This window comes from Myzus persicae, unplaced genomic scaffold (assembly GCF_001856785.1).
Source record: "Myzus persicae strain clone G006 unplaced genomic scaffold, MPER_G0061.0, whole genome shotgun sequence".
Taxonomy (NCBI): Eukaryota; Metazoa; Arthropoda; class Insecta; order Hemiptera; family Aphididae; genus Myzus; species Myzus persicae.
In genome coordinates, this window is record NW_019100468.1 from 585,729 (window position 1) to 606,312 (window position 20,584).

The 20,584-nt window shown below is 27.4% G+C and overlaps 1 protein-coding gene across 1 annotated transcript in view; it reads left to right on the top strand.

Annotated features, from left to right (window-relative positions):
- Positions 1–20,584, top strand: part of LOC111043062 (hemicentin-1-like) — a 327,805-nt gene that overhangs the window by 155,142 nt on the left and 152,079 nt on the right. The window contains exon 3 of the mRNA XM_022327891.1: positions 644–852. Within this exon, the coding sequence (XP_022183583.1) occupies positions 644–852 (209 nt within the window). The remainder of the gene's footprint in view (positions 1–643; positions 853–20,584) is intronic.

A 20,584-nucleotide genomic window follows, 5' to 3' on the forward strand; every position in this document is an offset into this window, starting at 1 on the left:
CAATGTCAACAAGCATAAAATCTTAAAAAGTTTTAATGTAGAATATTCATTTTGAATAATGCCTATAGTTTTGTTTTTCACAATTTTTTTTAGATTGTAGGTAGACCGTAAACAGGTAGTTCATTTTTATGACATTTAATTGACAGTACTCACAAAATAATAAAATTAAAATGTGGGTGTCGTTCTATGATGCCAAGACAATGACGTCACACCTCCTTAATGTCTAATGGCATGCAATAAAATTATATTTATTTATTTTAAATATTTGTGTGGATAAATATAACTATTTGATCCACGAACCTTTTGAAATGTATGCAAAAGGCCACACACGCGTAGTGCCTTATTTGATTAGGTTAGTTTTTCACGTTCCTGTAACAATTTACCGTCATATGGCTTTATATCTGAAACATTTTAAATCAATCTCACCCGAGGTTGGTGTGGAACTACAGAATCGTGTAGGGATCAGACGTTTTCTCTCGATGGACGGACAATGATAATATTAGAATACCTAAAAGAAAATAATACACGTTTCGGCGTCCGTCCAGGCGACGACGATCAAATTCGAACATCCGAAACTAAACGAAAATATAATATTATCTCGCACATTGGCTGACGACATGACTGTATTATTTTATGTTTGCAGCTTTGACGTAAGAGGCATGCCGTTGGATCAAGCACACCATTATTCAGCGCCGGATGTGTTCGGCAACCGTGCATCCTTCCGGACAGTTACAGATCCGGCATGTCTATTGGTGGATGAAGTGCACCGGAACGACGAGGGCGTGTACCGATGTCGTGTGGATTTCCGAAATTCCGCCACCAAGAGTTTCCGGTACAACTTGTCCGTTATCGGTAAGTGATCTTCTACTCCGATATTATGGGGGAATTCGTGTAAGAGTACCTATATACAGTGTACACAACGGTATTTTTCCGTCACTCTACAATCATCTATAGGTATGACGTAGGAACCTGGAATGACGATTGTCTGATAAATATACAAATATTTTTTCTTACACTGTTTGTATTGTTTCTATATTAATTTTAATTTACCTGGAATTGTATGCTACTCTACATATTATACGAGATGAGTTATTTACATCATGTACCGATGTGTATGAGTTATATTATACCTATTAAGCCGGACGTGTCGGGCTTATGTTTTATTATTATTATTTATTATTATAGGTTAGGTATTTTGAGTTATTAGGTACGATAATAATCATGAATAAGAATTACCTGCGATAGTCCGATAAACATTTATTATTATTTTATTCCAAAAATCTGAATATGGAACCGAGCCAATATAGAAAAAAAATATGAAAACTAAGAAGGAGATAATATCACAACAACACAATCAATTATAATAATTGTTATGAATGCCTAAGTACCTATTAATATATTCAAGTATGATAATACAATGTAGCGTATTATAATGTATCAAACTTACACAGAACAACAATAATTTATCGTTTTCAATAAGAAATTAAATTGATAGGTAACGCATTATGTTCTTCTATAGGCTACCCACAACAATGGTATTGACTTCATGTAAGTAGGTAACAATTTATAAGACAATCAAAAGTCAAATGCACGCAGTAGTTACCTCCAACTATAAAGTTCAAGAGACAGATATATATTATTCCTTACTAATATAGTAATATCCGTATTGTGCAGCGTTTTCGCGTGTTGACAATCATAAATAGATACCTAGTTATAACGACGAGCCAATAACTCAAATACGATATTATATAGAATTGGCCAAAAATGTAAATATTGTAAGAACTTATTTTGTCCTTTATGAACCGGGTGGTAGTTTCAAAGTATATTGATTGTGCCCGGTGAACGTTTAGCAATAAAAAATTTAACGCATTTGAAAAATATAATACAGGTATGATAAACAATATATATTATATTCGTAATATAACGAAATTCATTGACAGATAAAATTAACCAGCTATGTAAGTACCTAGGTAATAAGTTATTACTTACAACTTTTACTCTTACCATTTTTTTTTTTAAGGAGTGGTTTTTTTTCGATTTAGATGTTATTTATTATTGATCTAAAGCCCGGCGATTATCAATAGCCACTTGCTGATTAGATGTTATTTATATAGTATTTAATGTTGATTAGATCAAAAGGTAATTATATATTTATTTACCTATAATTGACTACATCACTTCAGTTATTTCTGTTATAATCTGTATTGAAACAATTTTTTTTTTTTTAATTTATTCTTCAAAAAGATAATGTGCCCCATTGAACATGTCCGTGTGGGGACTGGGGACCCATGCTTCCATAATTTGAATTAAAATTTCATTAAATGGTTAGTATAAATTAAATAATTACAATTTACAACACACATTTTTCACATAACTAAAATATAAAAATAAATAAATACATATTTTTTTCCTTGTTTGTATAATTAAACATTATGTAAAACATTGTGTAATCAGATACTACATTATAATTGATATGGTTATTATTTGGCAATAAAAATAAAATTATCTATAATTCCTAAAATATTTATTTTTATAGTAGCCAAGTGTTATTTAATTTTTTTTTTAAGAATATCAAAAGAGTAGCTATGTTTAATTTAAATATTATTATGTTATAAACTTCATGGTACGAAAGCTTCGAGCTTGCTAAATGTCCGTTTTCTAAACGTATTTTAGTACAACGCAATAAACTATAATTTAATAATAAACAATTTTAAAAGAATTTGGTAACCTTAATGTTTTAGTAACTTTTTATTATTTTTAAATAATGGCTAGTATGAATCAGTATTAAATAATGCTCATATTTTGATATTTTTAATACATTCTGTATGAACTTACTTTGAATAGAACGGTTATAAATGTATTAATTCATTCAACTAAAGTATTTGAGGTAAATGTAGTGGTAACTAACGGACGTTCACAGCAGAGATATTTGGTGTTCTTAACTTATATTTAGAAATCCAGTATACAACACTGAAAAAAATATTTTTAAAAAGTAAATAGTTTTTGTTGAATATTATGAACGTACATGAGTAATTTTAAACAAAAGTAACAAAACATAAAGTGGTAAAGGTAATTAATTGAAAACGAATTATGCGTTTATGACAACAATAATTACATCAGCCTGGTGATCCACAGAAATTAAAAAAATCACATCTCTTTTTGTGTTGTTGTTAATGTACAAATAACTTATTATCGATTGGTTTTAAATTAACACGGTAAACGTGGCATTAAAGCCTAAAATGAATCATTATTGGTGTGGTTTAAGCTTTCAGATAAACAATAAGCTTTCACGTGTAATTATTGGCAGAAACCCAATTTAACGTTTTATTTTTATTTTTAAATTGCATAACCAAACGAAATTAATTCAATCCATAGTGGAAAATTGCAATAAACTTTTATTTAAAATTAGTTTACACAAGCAGACAAATATTTAATTAAAAAGATTAAACCAAACGAAGAACATTTATAATATGTACAACTCAATTAAAAAAAATGTTTAATAGTTTGTTGAATTTCTTTATTTTTATCGAGTTAAACAATTATTCCAGATGTTAGTCATTCAATAAACGTAAGTGTATATTTTTTCAGCTTTTATAATATAATGACCACCATACTAAAGTTTTCAATAGCATCATACGTTTTTTTGTTTTTTTTTAAATTTAAGTTATTTCAATCACAATAATTTAAAATATAGTCAAATAGTGACACTTTATAGTATACTTAAAAAATTTAAATAATTAATTACCTAATAGAAAAACGAGAATGAGCATTATGTCCGAATAGTTGAATAATGTGAGTATACATAATATAACATTAATTGTGCCAAATAAAAAATTATTCCATCACAATGCAAATATCATATAAGCCATCAACGAAAATCAATTGCTTAAATGTTAAAATGGGTGCATTATTACTACTTAAAATTATTGATATTTGTGAACAAAAACAGTTAACTGGATATCCATTTTGGCATAAAATGTTTGTAAGTCATAAATAACGATCAATCCGCTTCTAGATTAAAAAAAATTAAATGCGTTTTTTAAAAATATACTTAGTGTCTACTAAAAGTTCAATAGATTTTAGTTTTTGGATTAATAAGGTAAATGCATATTTTTAGAAGATGTATCACGTAATAAAATAAGAGAAAAAATGATCAAACTAATATACATATTCAATGCATTGGATTGAATTTAAAATCAATTATATCCTTCTTGGCCTTATAGCATTGCGAGATTTTTGACCACCGTCGTCACAGTTCTTAAAACATTTTAGTTCTGGATTTTCACACTCTACGAAGTTTGCAGTATACTAATTTAAATAATAATAACTCTGTACTGACACAATTATTAAATTATTCAAGCAGAAATATCACAATGACTTTTTTTTATTTGTTAGCATTACTACGGGGAGATTGCGGTTCATCTATAGTCTTACCTCATACTAAATAAGTTTCGCAGTATGTACTCTCATTTGGTATGTACTTGTGCTTACATTGAAATCTTAACTGTTGTATATTATTACTATACACAATGTGACGAAGGTATATAATATTATTATTGTGACCTCAAACAGAGTAATATAAGCATGGAAAATGACAATGAGTAATAATAACGTATTATGTACAGAGCCCACTTATTGTTCCCGAAAGGGTCATACTGAAAAAGGTCCACTACCTTTCTGTTGATGTTATTTTTCAATATCTAATGAATATGCACACTTCATGTTTAACTTTGAAAGCATTCATCAAAATGAATAAAGAGAAACAACAAAAGAGCTACTTATAATAAGTAATATTTACTTTCAGAAGTTATTAATAGATTCGTTTATGATTCTGTGTCTTAACTCTTTATAAAAATTAACACTCGTTCATTGACAATATTACTGATGTAAAGTAGCTGGTGCGATATTTATGTTAATTAGTACAATTCATTCACGGAAATAATTGTAAAACTTTGGTTACATGGTTTAAGTACAAATAGTATTTAAAAATGGATACCATTCCACAATGTATTGTATAGTAGGTAGGTAGCCGTAGTAACATTTGAATCCTTAAATATTTAAACATAACATTATAAAAAAAATATTTTACTGTTCTTAATATTTACTTACACTGTGAAAGTGTTATTCATAAGTTCGGTCATAAAGTTTATTTTAATTTTTAAAATAGAATTATGTTATTTCATTATAAATATACTTGTGTTATACTTCGATCAAATTGATCGTTGTTTGTGTAATTTAAAAATAAAATATGGTGCTCAGTGTATCGTAATTTAAAATATTTCTATACTTTTCAATTAATTTCCAGTTTTGTCAGTTTATTATGATAACTGATAACTATCTCCGTACTTAAAATAAATTATATACTATTTTAATAAACATTTATACATTTTATTTTGGCCATTCTTAGCAAACCCTATTGATTACTTTATAAATACTTCCATCGATTAGATACTTTTGACATATTTATTATACTCCTTATTTATTCGTTTAGTGAAATCGATTTTTTTTACTAAAATAAATATTTGAAATAGTATAGAAAAAACAATAAATATATAAATAAAACTGTTTGAAATATATAAAATGTATTACTATCGTGTAAAATAATGTGATGAATTTACTATGATTTAAAATATTAGAGTACTTACCCAAATAATTTGATTTGGCCTTCTCACATCCAATTTAACTAATTAATTTAATAAATTAAGTCATGAATCATGTATTTTTTTTTTTTTGTAATGGAACCAGTAAAAACATTACTTTTATTGTGAATTTTAAAAAATAATTAAATATTGGTAGGATAAATATTACCTACTATACACATAATAGTATTTCATGTATAGGAAGTCCAATCCGATAAGCAAAGGTGAAATATTTAAAAACAATAATTATTTTATGTTCAATATTGAATTTTTTAATAGTGACAATTATAATAACTCGGACTAAGCAACTTTATTACATGAATATTTATGAACTTTAATGTGATAGCTTAAAACATATTTTACAGCTTTAAATTAATTTGACTTTTTATTCTATTAGTTATATTTAACAACTCACTTGATTGCTTGTCCACATAAATTAAATGCTGAAATAATTAAATTATATTCAGTTAAAACTATAAAATACCAGTATTTAATAACATACCCTAAGACTTTTAAAACATACATTTAAAATAAATGTATAAACTGAAACTTGGAAGGATTGATTTATGATATATTTACTGTTTATTATTAAATAGTTTAACATTCAAATTTATTGTTGGACAATTGACAGTAGTAATGATAATAGATTTGACTTATAGATTAGTATCAAATATAAAAAATCATAATACAAATAACTAAATAATATAGTGTTTTCTTTTGTGTCAACCTTTATAAGTTTATTTATAACATTTAACAGTTTCGATAACATTTAAATGTTTTGTCATAAGTAAACATACAAACTAAAAAAAACTCGTAAAAAACACGATATTAATTTACCACTATCATAAATTATACACTTTTGACTTCTAGCATAGCAGTTTTAAGGTGTGCAACGGATATCATGGTGGGGTCGGAGTGTGAGTGTAGTATAGCTGTGCTGGCAATATTGTTTAATGAATATATTGCAGTTAAGGAAATAGTTTAATGGTAGATAATATAGGCAACTGGAAAGAAGTAGTAGAAGTAGTCAGTGATATAGTTCTGGTTAGTGGTTACCTATTTCGAAGGAGGCAGTCGGGAACGTGGAGGAAGAGCCAATCAAGTTAAGAGTAATGTAGATTAGTAGACCTATTATCAGGTAAGTATGTATCTAGTATTTAGCTTATACAAAATAAGGTAACTGGTATTAGCAGATTAGCTATGTCGGTACCCAGTATAGTAACCCAGCCGCAATATTATTACATTCCCCGTTGGGTCAGGTTAGGTATCTTCAAGCTACTTACATTTACAGTGATCCATTAATACCAGGTTTATTATCGAAATTGGAGTTCATATATTACATTTTATTCCAATTGTAGGATATATTTATATCATATAGGTGCACAATATGATAGTACCCAGTATTTTTTAATAATTAATACCTAGCTATCGTTGTATATCTATTTCGTACAAGTTTGACACACTGAGTAGATCTTATAATGTTTTACTATGAGTCATAATATAATTATTCTCCAAGTAAATAGTTCATGTTTATATCGTTCATTTGTCAACACGTCATGTAGAAAATAACAAAACAATATTAATGTAACGACTCAGCTTATAATATATTCTTTGTTTGATTCCATCCCATGTTATATTAAATAAATCAAAATTGTGTACAATTGTAAAGTTTCAAAAAATATACTTTTACTGATTTTTTATTTTTTAATAAGTAATTAGTTACCTAGTACTATTATAAATAGTGACATGGTGTTCTTTATTATAAAAATATAAGATATTTAGAATTTGGAAACGAAAAATACTATTGTATTGTTATTTTTTTTTTATTGAGCTAAAAAAACATCAACAACACAGGTTATTAATTTTTGATATATACATAGAGATTGATTAGATTTTATTGTACAGTTTTGTCTTCTTTGGGAAAGCTAATATATTTAATATATTTTCGGAGTCTGGTCCATATTGTTATTTTTAATGATTAAATAGCTATGACATAAATTAAAAAAAAAAAAAATTAATAATACATTAAATTTCATTGTTTTCTTTTAATTATTTATGATTATTTTATATTTCTAAAGCACATTGTTGCAACAATAAAAGTATCTACTTTTAAATATTGTTGAATATGATTTTTATGACAACGTTGAATCATCGCCTTTGCCACACTATTTTATTAATTATGAGTTATGTTCATCTAAAAGTTAGTAAATTCATGAATAGTTTTAATTAAAATAATATAGGAAAAAATATTTATTTGTGTATGTTTCTTTCTATCGTAAAAATGAATAAAATATTATTATATTTGTTTTTGTGATTCGTTAGATTTTCTACTGAAATTGTCTACATGAAATTGTATTAAAACATAATTTTAAAACTATATATTTTCCTTTAATTTTTTTTAAATTTTAGTTTAATTTATTAAACCTAAGTGTATCGTATGGTTAAAAAAGTGGTGCACCACAGTTGATGGATCAACTATCAACATTTTCATAAAAGGGATAGGTATATACAACTTAATGATAGAATAAAAATATTGTTGTCTCTACTCTCTATATATTTTATAACGATTAATCAATAATTAACTATGATATTTTTTACGTTAGCATTATTTAATGTCATTCATGTTAATATATTATGTTGTATGGAATAACCATTTATTGTTAAAAAATGTTTAGGGTTTCTCTGCATGATAATGATATAGCAAATACATGTCAGTTTTACGTATTTTGTTGCCATCGTATAATAATACAGGCTACACACGCTTTTATATTCCTATATATCGTTTATATCTTTAATTCAAAAAGAAAACAGAATCATCTGTTATCATAACACAACTGACATATTTCGTATTCAAAACGCAGAGAGCGTTTTTAAGTTTTGAATTTACGAATATCAAAGGCATACACACATACGTACGTACAAATTGTTTGCGGTGTATTACTTCCCAATCAAGCTTATCAATAAAACATAATATTTTGTATTTACGGACTGTCTGAATTTAACTTTTGCACATAATTTTATCGAAAACTCTATGCGCTTGTAGTCTACTCAGTTCATTTACAACATCGGGTAGTAATATATGTACCTTCATACGAATAATCATAAATATGATACAACTCTTTGTGAACCTCCGTTAGTTACCATATATTAATAATTAATATAATTATTATTATAGTGGCTTGCTATACATGTTTTAGAATTATTTGCCGGACATCGAAAATAATGTGAGAATGCCATCACACATAATACAATTATTATGAATAGTGATAATAATATATATTATGTACCAATATATCATATTATTTTCATACAGTGCATTTCATGTGTGTAGCATGTATCTACGCTGGCACGCATTCAAACAAAATTAGAAACAAAAGTGAAAAACAACTTTGAAACCAATAGTTATAATAACATGATCTGCTGATACATGTACATGTAGGGTACCTGTTTAAAGTACGCTGTATGTGTATAACGATTGTGATTACCAGGGGCGGAATATTTAAAAATTCACGGAATTTGAATGAAATAGGACTATATTATATTTTCGTCCACGTGTACAACTGTACCAGCAGGACCTCTCTGGTTTGATGGATGTACAATACTTTTTAATAGGTAATTAAAAATATTATTTGCGCTTTTTTAGATTTTTAATGCAAACAATGTTGGTTGCTTTGTGATTTTAATTCTACATTTCTACCAATTTATATGTAGACGTTTATACGTTTATAAGCGTTTGTTTATGCATTATACGCATTTAGTTTTATCCTCATAAGTTGACTTATTATTATTGGGTACTTAAAATATAATTTGAAATCATCTTTTTAAATGTAATTTCAATAAATATTAAAAGTCCATAATATACAACAGTTCATTTATAATTTAAATAATTTTGAAAATATTATCGGGTACTTCATTTATGCCATTTTATAATTATTGCCATCTAACAAATAAAAAGTGATGGATTAAGGTTTGAATATACTTTCACGATATCTATAAAGCCAATACAAAAATGATTAAAATATAATATATTATTTAACTATGGGGAACGCGATTTGAATTAATTGTGTAAATAACAAACTAATTGTACTTGAATTAATTTCAGTGAGTGAACACTGTGTGTCGTGGTATCATGCTATTCTTTATAATATTTATAATGTTATATATTTACTATTTTCATTACTTTTTTAAAAATATTACGTATCTGATTTTGTAAATTGAATCACATTATAATTTAATATCATGCATGAAACTCAAATCATAGTAATATCAGATCTATTTCATTAATTCTATAGCATAAGCACGTAACTATCGTAAAAACATATAATATGTTGATCATACGCATTTTTACTTTATAAAAAAATTGAGAGTACATTATGATGCTCATCAAGGTTGGGTAAACAATAAATTGTTGTGTTTCTTAAAAATATATTAAAATTGTGTACATGGCATATTATAAAAAAAGTGTTTAGTCAATACTCAAAAGAATATACATTTATTATTTATTATTTTTTTCAACATTTATTAGAGTATAAACGATCTGTAAAATTTTTACAATAAGCATATGCGCTCAAAATATTATAAAATATTTTTAATGAAAACCCGGGAACTCTATCTGCTGTATAGTAAGTATCGAGTTTCCCTCATCATTAAGTTGGTAATTTTAGAGGTGTATGAAAAGTAAATCAAATGATAATTCATCGGGATATGTAATACCTAGTAACTTTAAAACATTGTTTATCCGCACTGGCACGGTGTATTAGAGACAGATAGAAAACCAAACGGGAGAATTTGAGAGTATTTTGATGTTAATATTACAATGAAAACACTTAGTTATGACGTATACCTACAATTTAACGTATGTTGACATAAAATGTCAATATAATATATTTTATATTACCAATAACCTGGTAGAAGTACACAAAGCAAGCAATGAAACGACACTACAACGGTACAATTATAAATATGTATGTAGCAGGCCGAAGGACTAATATTATTATTAAACATTTTGTGAAAGTCATCAAAAATAGTTATACGTATAAAGTGGGACTCCGTAACAGTAGGTACAGATCGAATTTAAGATGCTACACAAGTCTGGGATATTTATTGTATAATAAAATATGAATAATGTAGATAATTAGATTATTATAATACTAAAATATAAATACTATCTACTGTAATAGCGCTTCATACCAAAAACCGATCCTGAACGGAGACGAGTCTATCAACCTAAACATCAAAGAATATAATATTTTAATACATTTATAGGTATTCCTATTGGTATTGCGGTACGTTAAACTAATTTTTTCCAAAAAAATAATCGCATAGAATATATTATAATAATGATTATTAGATTATATACCTATAGCTATTATTAGCTTATAAGTGCCGACGTACCGTATACAGTACACCGTAGACCGATGTGATAGGTTCATGGTATACCTGGCTTAAAATTAATAGAGATATGCATGTTTTAGAATTTTAGAAGAATAATTTAAGTTAAAATTGAATGTTTCAATTTTCTACGAATAATATTTTTCGAATTACAGCAAAATACCATAAATTATGTTAGGACATATCGTTAGTTTACCTGTGAGTATCAAATGTAGGTAGTCAAAATTTAAAATTGAATCACTCATAAAAAAAAGGCTAAATGCTTAAGTTTTTATTACTATATTATATTTTCGTTATTCCAATATTGAATACTAACTTCAATTGCTTATGTAAAAAATTGTGACTATGTTTATTCGATCACTTATATCTGTGGTAATAACTGCTTATGAGGAACCTTGATTAAAATAATATTCAAACTGTTTTACTCACAAACAAAAATTTCATCATACTTAAGTAAGAGCAAATTTGAAACTTTCAAATGTTTTTTAATAGCATAAACAGTAAAAACATATTTAGAAAACTATATCTTCTCAAGAAAATGCCAATACAAATATTTTGTGCTAACTTCAAGTCTATACTAGACATTAATCACTTTTTGAATTAAAATAAAATAATAAAATAAATTTGGTTAAAATTCGGTTCTCCATTAACTTTTTTTTTAGTTTTTGAACATTATTTTTCAAATGAATATCGATATTATTTTATTAAATTTAATTTCTCAGAGTTCTAACTAGAATTTACTTACTATAAACCCAATTTTCAACCAGAAATTTCCATCGAAATTATGAAGATTGAATCATTTTTTTAATTTTAAAAAGTGTCTTAAGACACAAAAATGAATTGCAAAACACGCACATATTGTAAAACCAATAAGTACATTTATAGCTCCACTGAAAACTAATATATTTTTTGTAATGACTTTCCAATTTTAAATATTTAATATTGTTGTATTGGAACATTTTCGGAAGAAATCTTATGGTTTTTTTTTTTTCATTAGCTGGAGCCCAAGGCAACGGAGGCCATTGGGTGTGGGGTAGTGCGGTAGGGAGTTTTTTTTGTTTATATATTTAGTTGGTTTTTGTGTATTGGTTGAGTTGTTATAAATGTTAGTGTTTGTATGGAGTACAAGGATAAGCTGCTAAAAATCCCGAGTGGTCACCCATCCGGGAGCTACCAACACCGGCCGACGACGTACACTCAGAGCGTGTACGCAACTGAGTGTAGACACAACGCCACACCGCGCCAGTCTTAAGTTGGAGTTAAGAAAATAAGATTAATACAATTTTGTTTTAATTTACTGAACTCATAATACTTATGTGTAACAACTATATTATAATATACGTACATACCAAAATACCGGAGAAAATGTTTTCACTGTAAATGTATAAATAGTACATTCAAACTACAAAGTATGCATAGTTTGGTTAAGGTTTTGCATAATATTATGCACTTAATGTGTTTAATTGCATTTTATAGTTTTCATGTAAACTAATATTATTATTTGTAATTCTCGCACTGAGAGCTAGCAGTCGCATTCATTTAAACTAGGCTTTTATTTTATATAACCTGACGTAATAACTTGTTAACAGCTATGTATGACATGAATGCATGGCTTGAAGTTTTTAATATTTTAATAAGAGAGGTAATTTTTAGAATTTCTGATTGACTTTCCTAAGGGTAGATAGGTAAATACTTCGAACAGTCAAAAAATTTAAGTACATTTCAGAAAACTTGTGTTTAAATGAACTAAGCCTAGAATTAAATTACAAACATATTAATTATAATTGTTTAAAATATATTTTAAATATCACCAACTATTTTTATAGGATACATGTAGAAAACCCTTCATATTGTTTCTTTCATTTTTTATATGTATAATAAAATGTAATAATACAGTTTAATATAATTATTTATTTGAATTTAGATTACATATTTTTTGATTTTAAAAGACCACATTTTTATTGTATTTATTTTTATTTTTGTTTATTCTTCAAGAAAATAATGGGCCCCACTGGACATGTTCATGTATACTAGATACTCGTAATTAAAAGCCGTTCTTAAATATCATAATTTAAATCATTGGTTGCCAAATACAGTAATAGAGTATAGTATTTATTTGATAACGACTAATTTTTCTTTTAAATATTTAAAATTGGTATGGTCTCTAATTTATTTATTAATTCTGTTTTAATGCTTTAAATCATTTAAAAGTTATAATTACAGGTTCTGTGGTTAGTAATCATACAAGGTGATACAAAAATTAAAGATTGAGGTAGGGGCCGAAAAACTAAACTAATTTGATGAACTAACTGAGTATTCTATATATAGGATGATTGTTACCATGCGTGGTTCGGTGTGACGGAATATAAAAAAGTGAGTTATTTTTTGTGGGATAGGCAGGGACCAGGGGTGAGACTGATGTCAGTAGCTCGGGAGCATCAACTGTGCCACCTAATATGTGAATAAATAAATAAATATCGGCATCAATTCTGGGCGGGGGGCAAGTGTAGGAATGCTTATGGTGAAGGGGATAGCAGAATAATCATGAGGGGGAGTGGTATATTAAGAACAAAGGCAGCATACCATAAAAAAGTTTATATTCGAGAATTTAAAATACTTTTGAAAAATATTTATGTAGCTAACTAAATTGAGCATAAAAATTCACAAATGTATACTGAGTATATGTATATATATTTTTTGTAAAAAAATTAAAATATGTTTTCAAAGTATTTAAAAAAAATACTTTATTGATCTTTACGACTAAGATAGTAAGATACACGATTGTATGAAAAAAGCATGATGAATAAATATATGTTTATATTAATAATATTTTGCGAAGCTGGTTTATTAGACTTTTAGACTTTAGATGTACCACTAAATACCAAAAATAATTTCATCAAAAAATATTATTTAAAAAAAAATGAACTTTTTAACTAAAAAATTAAACATACCCATCATTTTAGATAAAGGTCATCTCTGTTATATTTTTTTACACTACTATGTCATGCAGTAATATTTAAACAGAAGTATTAGTTCAATTAAAAATTTAAGAAAAACAAACGTGTGTTTTTTTAAATTTAAAATAAAGCAAATAAGGATATTTTAGTCATCATAGATGAAGAATATTGATAAAAATGTCATTAATTAGTCGGTATTGCTTGCATAATAATTAATGTTGATGAATAATTTTTTCCATATCATACTGTTATATACATAATAGGTAGTTATTATTATAAAAATGACATCGCTGAATTATGTTGAGAACGTTTCAAAAATAATCATCAGAAATCATCTAATAGTTTTCAGTAAATAATTAAGTAATATCAATTTTCTAGTATTGTTTTATGATTTGGTGTGGGTGTACAATTTTAAACTTCCAGTTCTTATACTAAGAAGTTAATTTAAAATATTATAAAAATGAACACTACATATTTATTCCCAGGAAAGAGAAAACACACTTCTCTCACCTTATTAAATTTATATTGTTTGTACTGTTACTTTAAAAAAAATGTTTATTAAATTTGAGCACAACTTTGTTGAATTATTTTGTGTAAGTTCTCATAATTAAAATACCTAATATACATAGGTAAAGTTATAGGAATTTGGAAATATTTAAATATTTTATTAAACATAATATAAAATTCATATTATATATTTATATTTGTATGCGTAAATATTTTATTCGTTATTTCTAATATAATATACTGACATTTTGTTATGATTTAAATATTTACCAAAAACGTTTTCCCTGAAATAACGGACTTATATAAATTCTATTATTTTTATTTTTCTAGCGGGTTATTGTGTTTGAGTATTAGATTTCACTATGAACCAATATCGATTGTCTTGACACATAAACCAAGTCCTAGAAGAAGAGTGTTCGGCTGACAATAATGATAAGGTGAGAAAACAATTTCTCAGTAATCCTATGGTCAGATCGCATGGCTTCGGATTTATAATATCTGTAAAATCCAGAAGCCCGTGTTAAAATGTCTCCGTCAAACTGTAGAAACTCTAAGCAGTCGAATCACGTATGAACCAGTAGCCTTTTATTATGATAAGCCGATTTTATCTCATCGATTTTTATCCACATTTATACTCGTATACTCCAAATTGGTTTTTTGGGATCATCGAACTCACTTCTCTATATAATAATATTCGAAATGATCATAAATATGTTATATATATTTATTAGAGAATATCTCGCAGGTGTACTACAGAGTCCTGGAAATGTACTCATTGCTAAACGATAATTGAATGTAAAGTAAATTATTTTCAATTTGAAGTTGGTTTGAAATCATAGAAACGAAACATAATTTCCACTAGATAACTAATTATGTATACAAAAAATATTTTCTTTTATATTTATAAGCTTTTTCTAATTGAGATATATTCATTGTACAATAGATACAAACGACAGTTGTATGTACAAGGTGTCTTGAGCCCGACTGGTTAAAATAAAAATACTATTACACTATTTTTGGTGCCTTTTTACACTATTATTTGATACTTTTACTTATTGTACCGTATTCTCACACATTTCTATCTAGCCTTTGTATGATTATGATGTCAAAATACAATTTAGCTAACTCAATTGAACGTTTTCAAGCGATGGTCAATTTAACGGTGGTTTACCGTCATTTTAGACGAAATCGGCGTTGCCACACTTAACGCATCACCACTTGATTCTTATTACCTACAAACTAATGGAACCTTCTCAAGTGCGGTCTTATAACCAACACGTGAATACCTTTTCGCGCTTGACCCCAGCGATCTATTATTTTTTGGTGATGTTCAAAATAAAACTACCATTTTTTTTTTTTTAAATATAGTATAACATTATGTCCTGTAGTTGATGTGGGTACATTACTAAATAAGCACCGCGAGGTGTTGTATATAATACAATTTAATAAAATATTGTCTCCAGTATACGTAAATGTTCCAGTAAATATCTGGTTCTTAACAAAATATATTATATTTATACAATATTATTAATTTCCATGACATTATAGTGTACTACAAACTAGGTGTTTGGTAAGCCTTTAATTTAAATTCATGTATTATAATCATATAATGTTATTACGAAATTCGTTTTAACTGGTATTTAATTAATTCTAAGTACGTGATATTAATTATTTATTGAATACCACACGATTGCTTAATTATGAGTCATTGACATCCATTTCAAATTATAAAATAATATTATCACAGTGAGTTCGCTTTTATGATGTTTGTTTGAAAATTGCATATACATCGCGCCGTTATGAAAATATTTATGAACCATTATTATTTATACGTACTCTTGAATTGGATTATTTGCTGAAGTCTTAAGTTCCTTCATTTAAAATTTTTCAATTTCGTTAAGGAAAAAAAAGAAGTCAATTGGTCTTTTTTGGTGTTGGTGTCACAGTTTGCATAGTACCTACCTTTAGCGTTGTCTTCACCAGTAGCCTGTGTTTTTAGTAAACAACAAATCTAACAATGAAATGTCATTGACCAATTAATTGTATTTTTAATTTATATAAGTCCTGCATATTATCATTAACTATCATTCCAATCCAACCATGTTTTTGAACTTTTTGTTTATAATAATATATTTACCTACATTCAAATATAGTTTATTATACTAAAACATTGAAAACCCCTAATTTATAGTACCATTATAGTTTTAGACACCCAAAATGTCAATCATGATTAAGAACAACAGCTAGTAATGCCAAAATATTTTTGTCAAACATAATATGTTGTGCTTGTAATGGCCGTTATAATTAGTGCATATCTTTAATTTTTACTCCACGTATGTAGTGTAAAATTCGTAAATATTTTCGAAATTTGCATGAAACCACAAGTGCACTAACAAAAAATTGCGGGAAATCGCAATTGAATAATTTATTTCCACTCTCCATTTATCTGAAAAAGAATAATATATTATATTTAAAATTTTTAAATGTATTTACCAGGACTATTTAATGTACTATTTGTTCACCCTTGTTTATTGTATTATATATATGTGTAACTACTTTAAAGATGGACTCATTACTACCGATACATCGTTGAAAAAACATCGTTATGTGAATATCAGTAAGTGAAAGATCAATAAAATAATGTTTTTAAATTGTTTGCTGTACATAATTTATTTCGTAAAGTACTATACTAATTAAATGTTACAAAAGTTACATTAGGTATTTGAAAGTCACAAAGTATTACAAGTGCCTACGTAAATGAGAAAACAAATAATACCTATTTGATGTTGCAAAACCTGGTTATTTAACTTGTGTATCCAAAATATTTGAGACTGAATTTTTTTTTTTACTCTGGGAGATTAACCTTTACAGTACCACCTACTTCAATAATTACGAGTTCCATTAAATTTCTGCATTCGTATTAATTCGGAAATACTGAGTTTTTATAGTCGTGTGTGTGTGTGTGTGTGTGTGTGTGTGTGTGTGTGTGTGTATGTGTGTGTGAGAGAGAGAGAGAGTGTGTTATACAAATATAAAATAAAACCAATTGCGTTCACGTCACTGGGATGTGAATAAAACACGTGCCACTGATATAAAGTATTTGAATTCTTATTTTCAAAAAGGTCCTAATAAAAAAAAAAGTATCAATAAAAATAAATGTATGGAGTCAATATTCTTATCAAATTTTACATTGAGTGTCAGTACTTTTCAGTAGTAAAATACTTGCGGATTGTTCACACGATTATGGTACCAAAATATTTTATACTGACCCCACTCCAAATTCAAATATTATTCAAATGCGCTTTAATAATATATTGGGGTTAGTAATCATCCATCAATCATCACATGTATTCGCACACTGTTTTTGATGATCGATACTGTCGGCCATCATTACAATGCAAGAGTTTCGTAGGTTTGTGGACCATAGTTTATATTTACTTTTTCTGTACGGATGATTTATTTTTATTGGGTATAAGTGAAAATTATTTCGTTCACACTCTTCGATGCTAAACGAATTGTTAGATTATGGAATCGTCCAACAGTTCATCGGGTAGTGGATAAATGTTGATTGTATTAAAATGTATACTTGAATGACTTTTTGGTTGTCTGGTGTGATTTACTTATCAGGCGGAACTATTGTGTTGTCCAAAGCTTTTTTTTTTATTTACTTAAGTTCGATGACTTCCATATCGAGTACATTGGTGAAAGATTTCTGTTGATTTTTATCTTACATCAAGCTTAACTTTTTAATGAACAAAATATTAACTATAGGTGCCCACCAAAAGTATGCAAGCAGTATTATGTTTGATGAGGGAAAAAAATAAAAATGTCTTGTCGATATTCATAAAGTAAATAAATATTTTGGGATAAACATGAGGGTTTCGAGTGCATAAGATATGCACCTCAGTGCAAAGGATACAAAGTGTAAGAGAGCGTTGTGTTGCAATAACGGATATGGAGTGTTCGCTTTATATGACTGTGCACTGCTTTATGACAGTTGATTTCTTTGATCCATCTGGTGCAGGAAACTCGGTGTACCATGCGTAATCCCATAGAGGATCCAGAAGATTTAAAAAAAAAGTCCCCTTAGTGCAAACGGTGTGTCTGGCAAATAATAATAATAAAAAAAAATTGGGCAGGGGCTCAAAAGAAATACATGACAGTCGAGTACACTTTCACGTTCTGTAGATCAACAAATAAAACGAAGTAGTTTATTTTTATTCCTTCAATTTCCTAGAAAATTTTAAAGTCAATAGAAAAAAAAAAAAAATAAAAATAAAAAAAAACATGAATATTCAAGGTTTAATTTCCCATGCACAAAACAACATACTGTACATATTTTGAGTATTGATCTTGAACACTGGTTACTATGTTTTAATAACCAAACTTGATTAATTCATTAAATGTATTTTCGGAAGGACGCCATGAAAACAGTTTGAGTGAAAACCATTAAAACTTAAAGTATTTACAATATATTCACGTCTAGCTATTTAGGATTTTTTAAATGCACTTGAATTTAGTTATGTGTTAACAAAATAGTTTAACAGTTGTACAAGGTGATGGTTTTAAGAATCAAATATAATTACACAATAATGAATAATACATACTAGTATAATATTAAATTATTTCAGATTACCTAAAGTATTATTCAAACGTACAATTGTAATAATTGAACACTATACTTTACTTCTGCACATTGAATAGAGCAAATATAACCGATCGTTTAGTTTTTGCATCTCATAATTTTATTCTATCCAAACTTTATGTCATATACTACACTAATAGTGATGTAAGATTTTAAACATTTCATAGAAATCAAAAAAATAATAGAATTTCAGCTAATATATCTATTTTGAACACAATTTAAAAAAAAAATACTTACACATTTAGCAGTTTATGATATTCGTATTTCAACTTGAAATATGTTTAGTACATTTTTAATTTTTTTTATATTATTAAAGTACAAAACTGAATATTATAAACGTTCGATTGCGATGTGTCCTCTATTGTATTAACCATTGAAATAATTAAATATTGCTTGAAGGCGTTGTTACTTGGTAGGTGTGTACAAAATACTAGGAATTTATTTCACAGTGAAAATCAACTCTTTCATCAATATGTTTTGCATGATGACAAGTTCACCGGATACCTATAGAGAAAAATAAAAACTTTTTTACGATTTTCAACACTGAATCAGTCAGTTTTGTTTATAGTAAGGTCATTTACATAACGTAGCAGATTTTGCCAGACAAGAAGAATAAATTTGGTCTAAAACGGTCATAAATATCATGTACTTTAAAGCAAATCGTTTTCACCAAGGCTATAGGTGATTTTCCGAGGATCATTTGCTCGGAATTTATCGTATCGCGAGTAGGCACCTAATTTTATAATAGCAATAATAAAGTAGTAATTATTATTATGTTGATAAGAAAACTGTCTTATGATTTTGGGTGATTCAAAAATCTAAAATATTATTACAAACTGTAACTGGAGCAGAACTCGGCTGAAAGAAGATTTTAGTGTCTGAATCTAAAAATAGAGAAAAATGGACTTCTCAGCTTACAAAAAAAGTGTTAAAACATTTTTAGTTTATACTTTAATATTTTTATTGATTGATATACTATTATTATTTTTTTTATAAGTCAAACTGTCTCAATGCTTTAATTACCCTTAGACCACCGAATCTACCTCACCGATAGCCCGAAATAACAATAATAATAAATACAAAATAATACCTATGATAGCATATTATATAAGACTACAGACCCCGAGTTCGTTTCGACGGGTTGACCTCCGGTGGATGGCTACATAGTCAGTGTTGTTCTCTATATAATAGTATTATTGTATTATACAATACAATATATATGATATATATATAGTGATGGTGCAATGGTGTTCAACAATGAAGGGATAAGAGACGCAGTCGAGGTGTCGGATCAAATCATCAGTCAAATAGGACGTTTTAATATCGTCCAGATATCCATTAAAATTGGTTTCAGTGGAGGAGACGGGGAGTCTCTCTGACCTTTGAACAAGAAACGTAGGTTGCGCGCACGAGTAAAAAAAAAGAAGTTATATATATATATATAT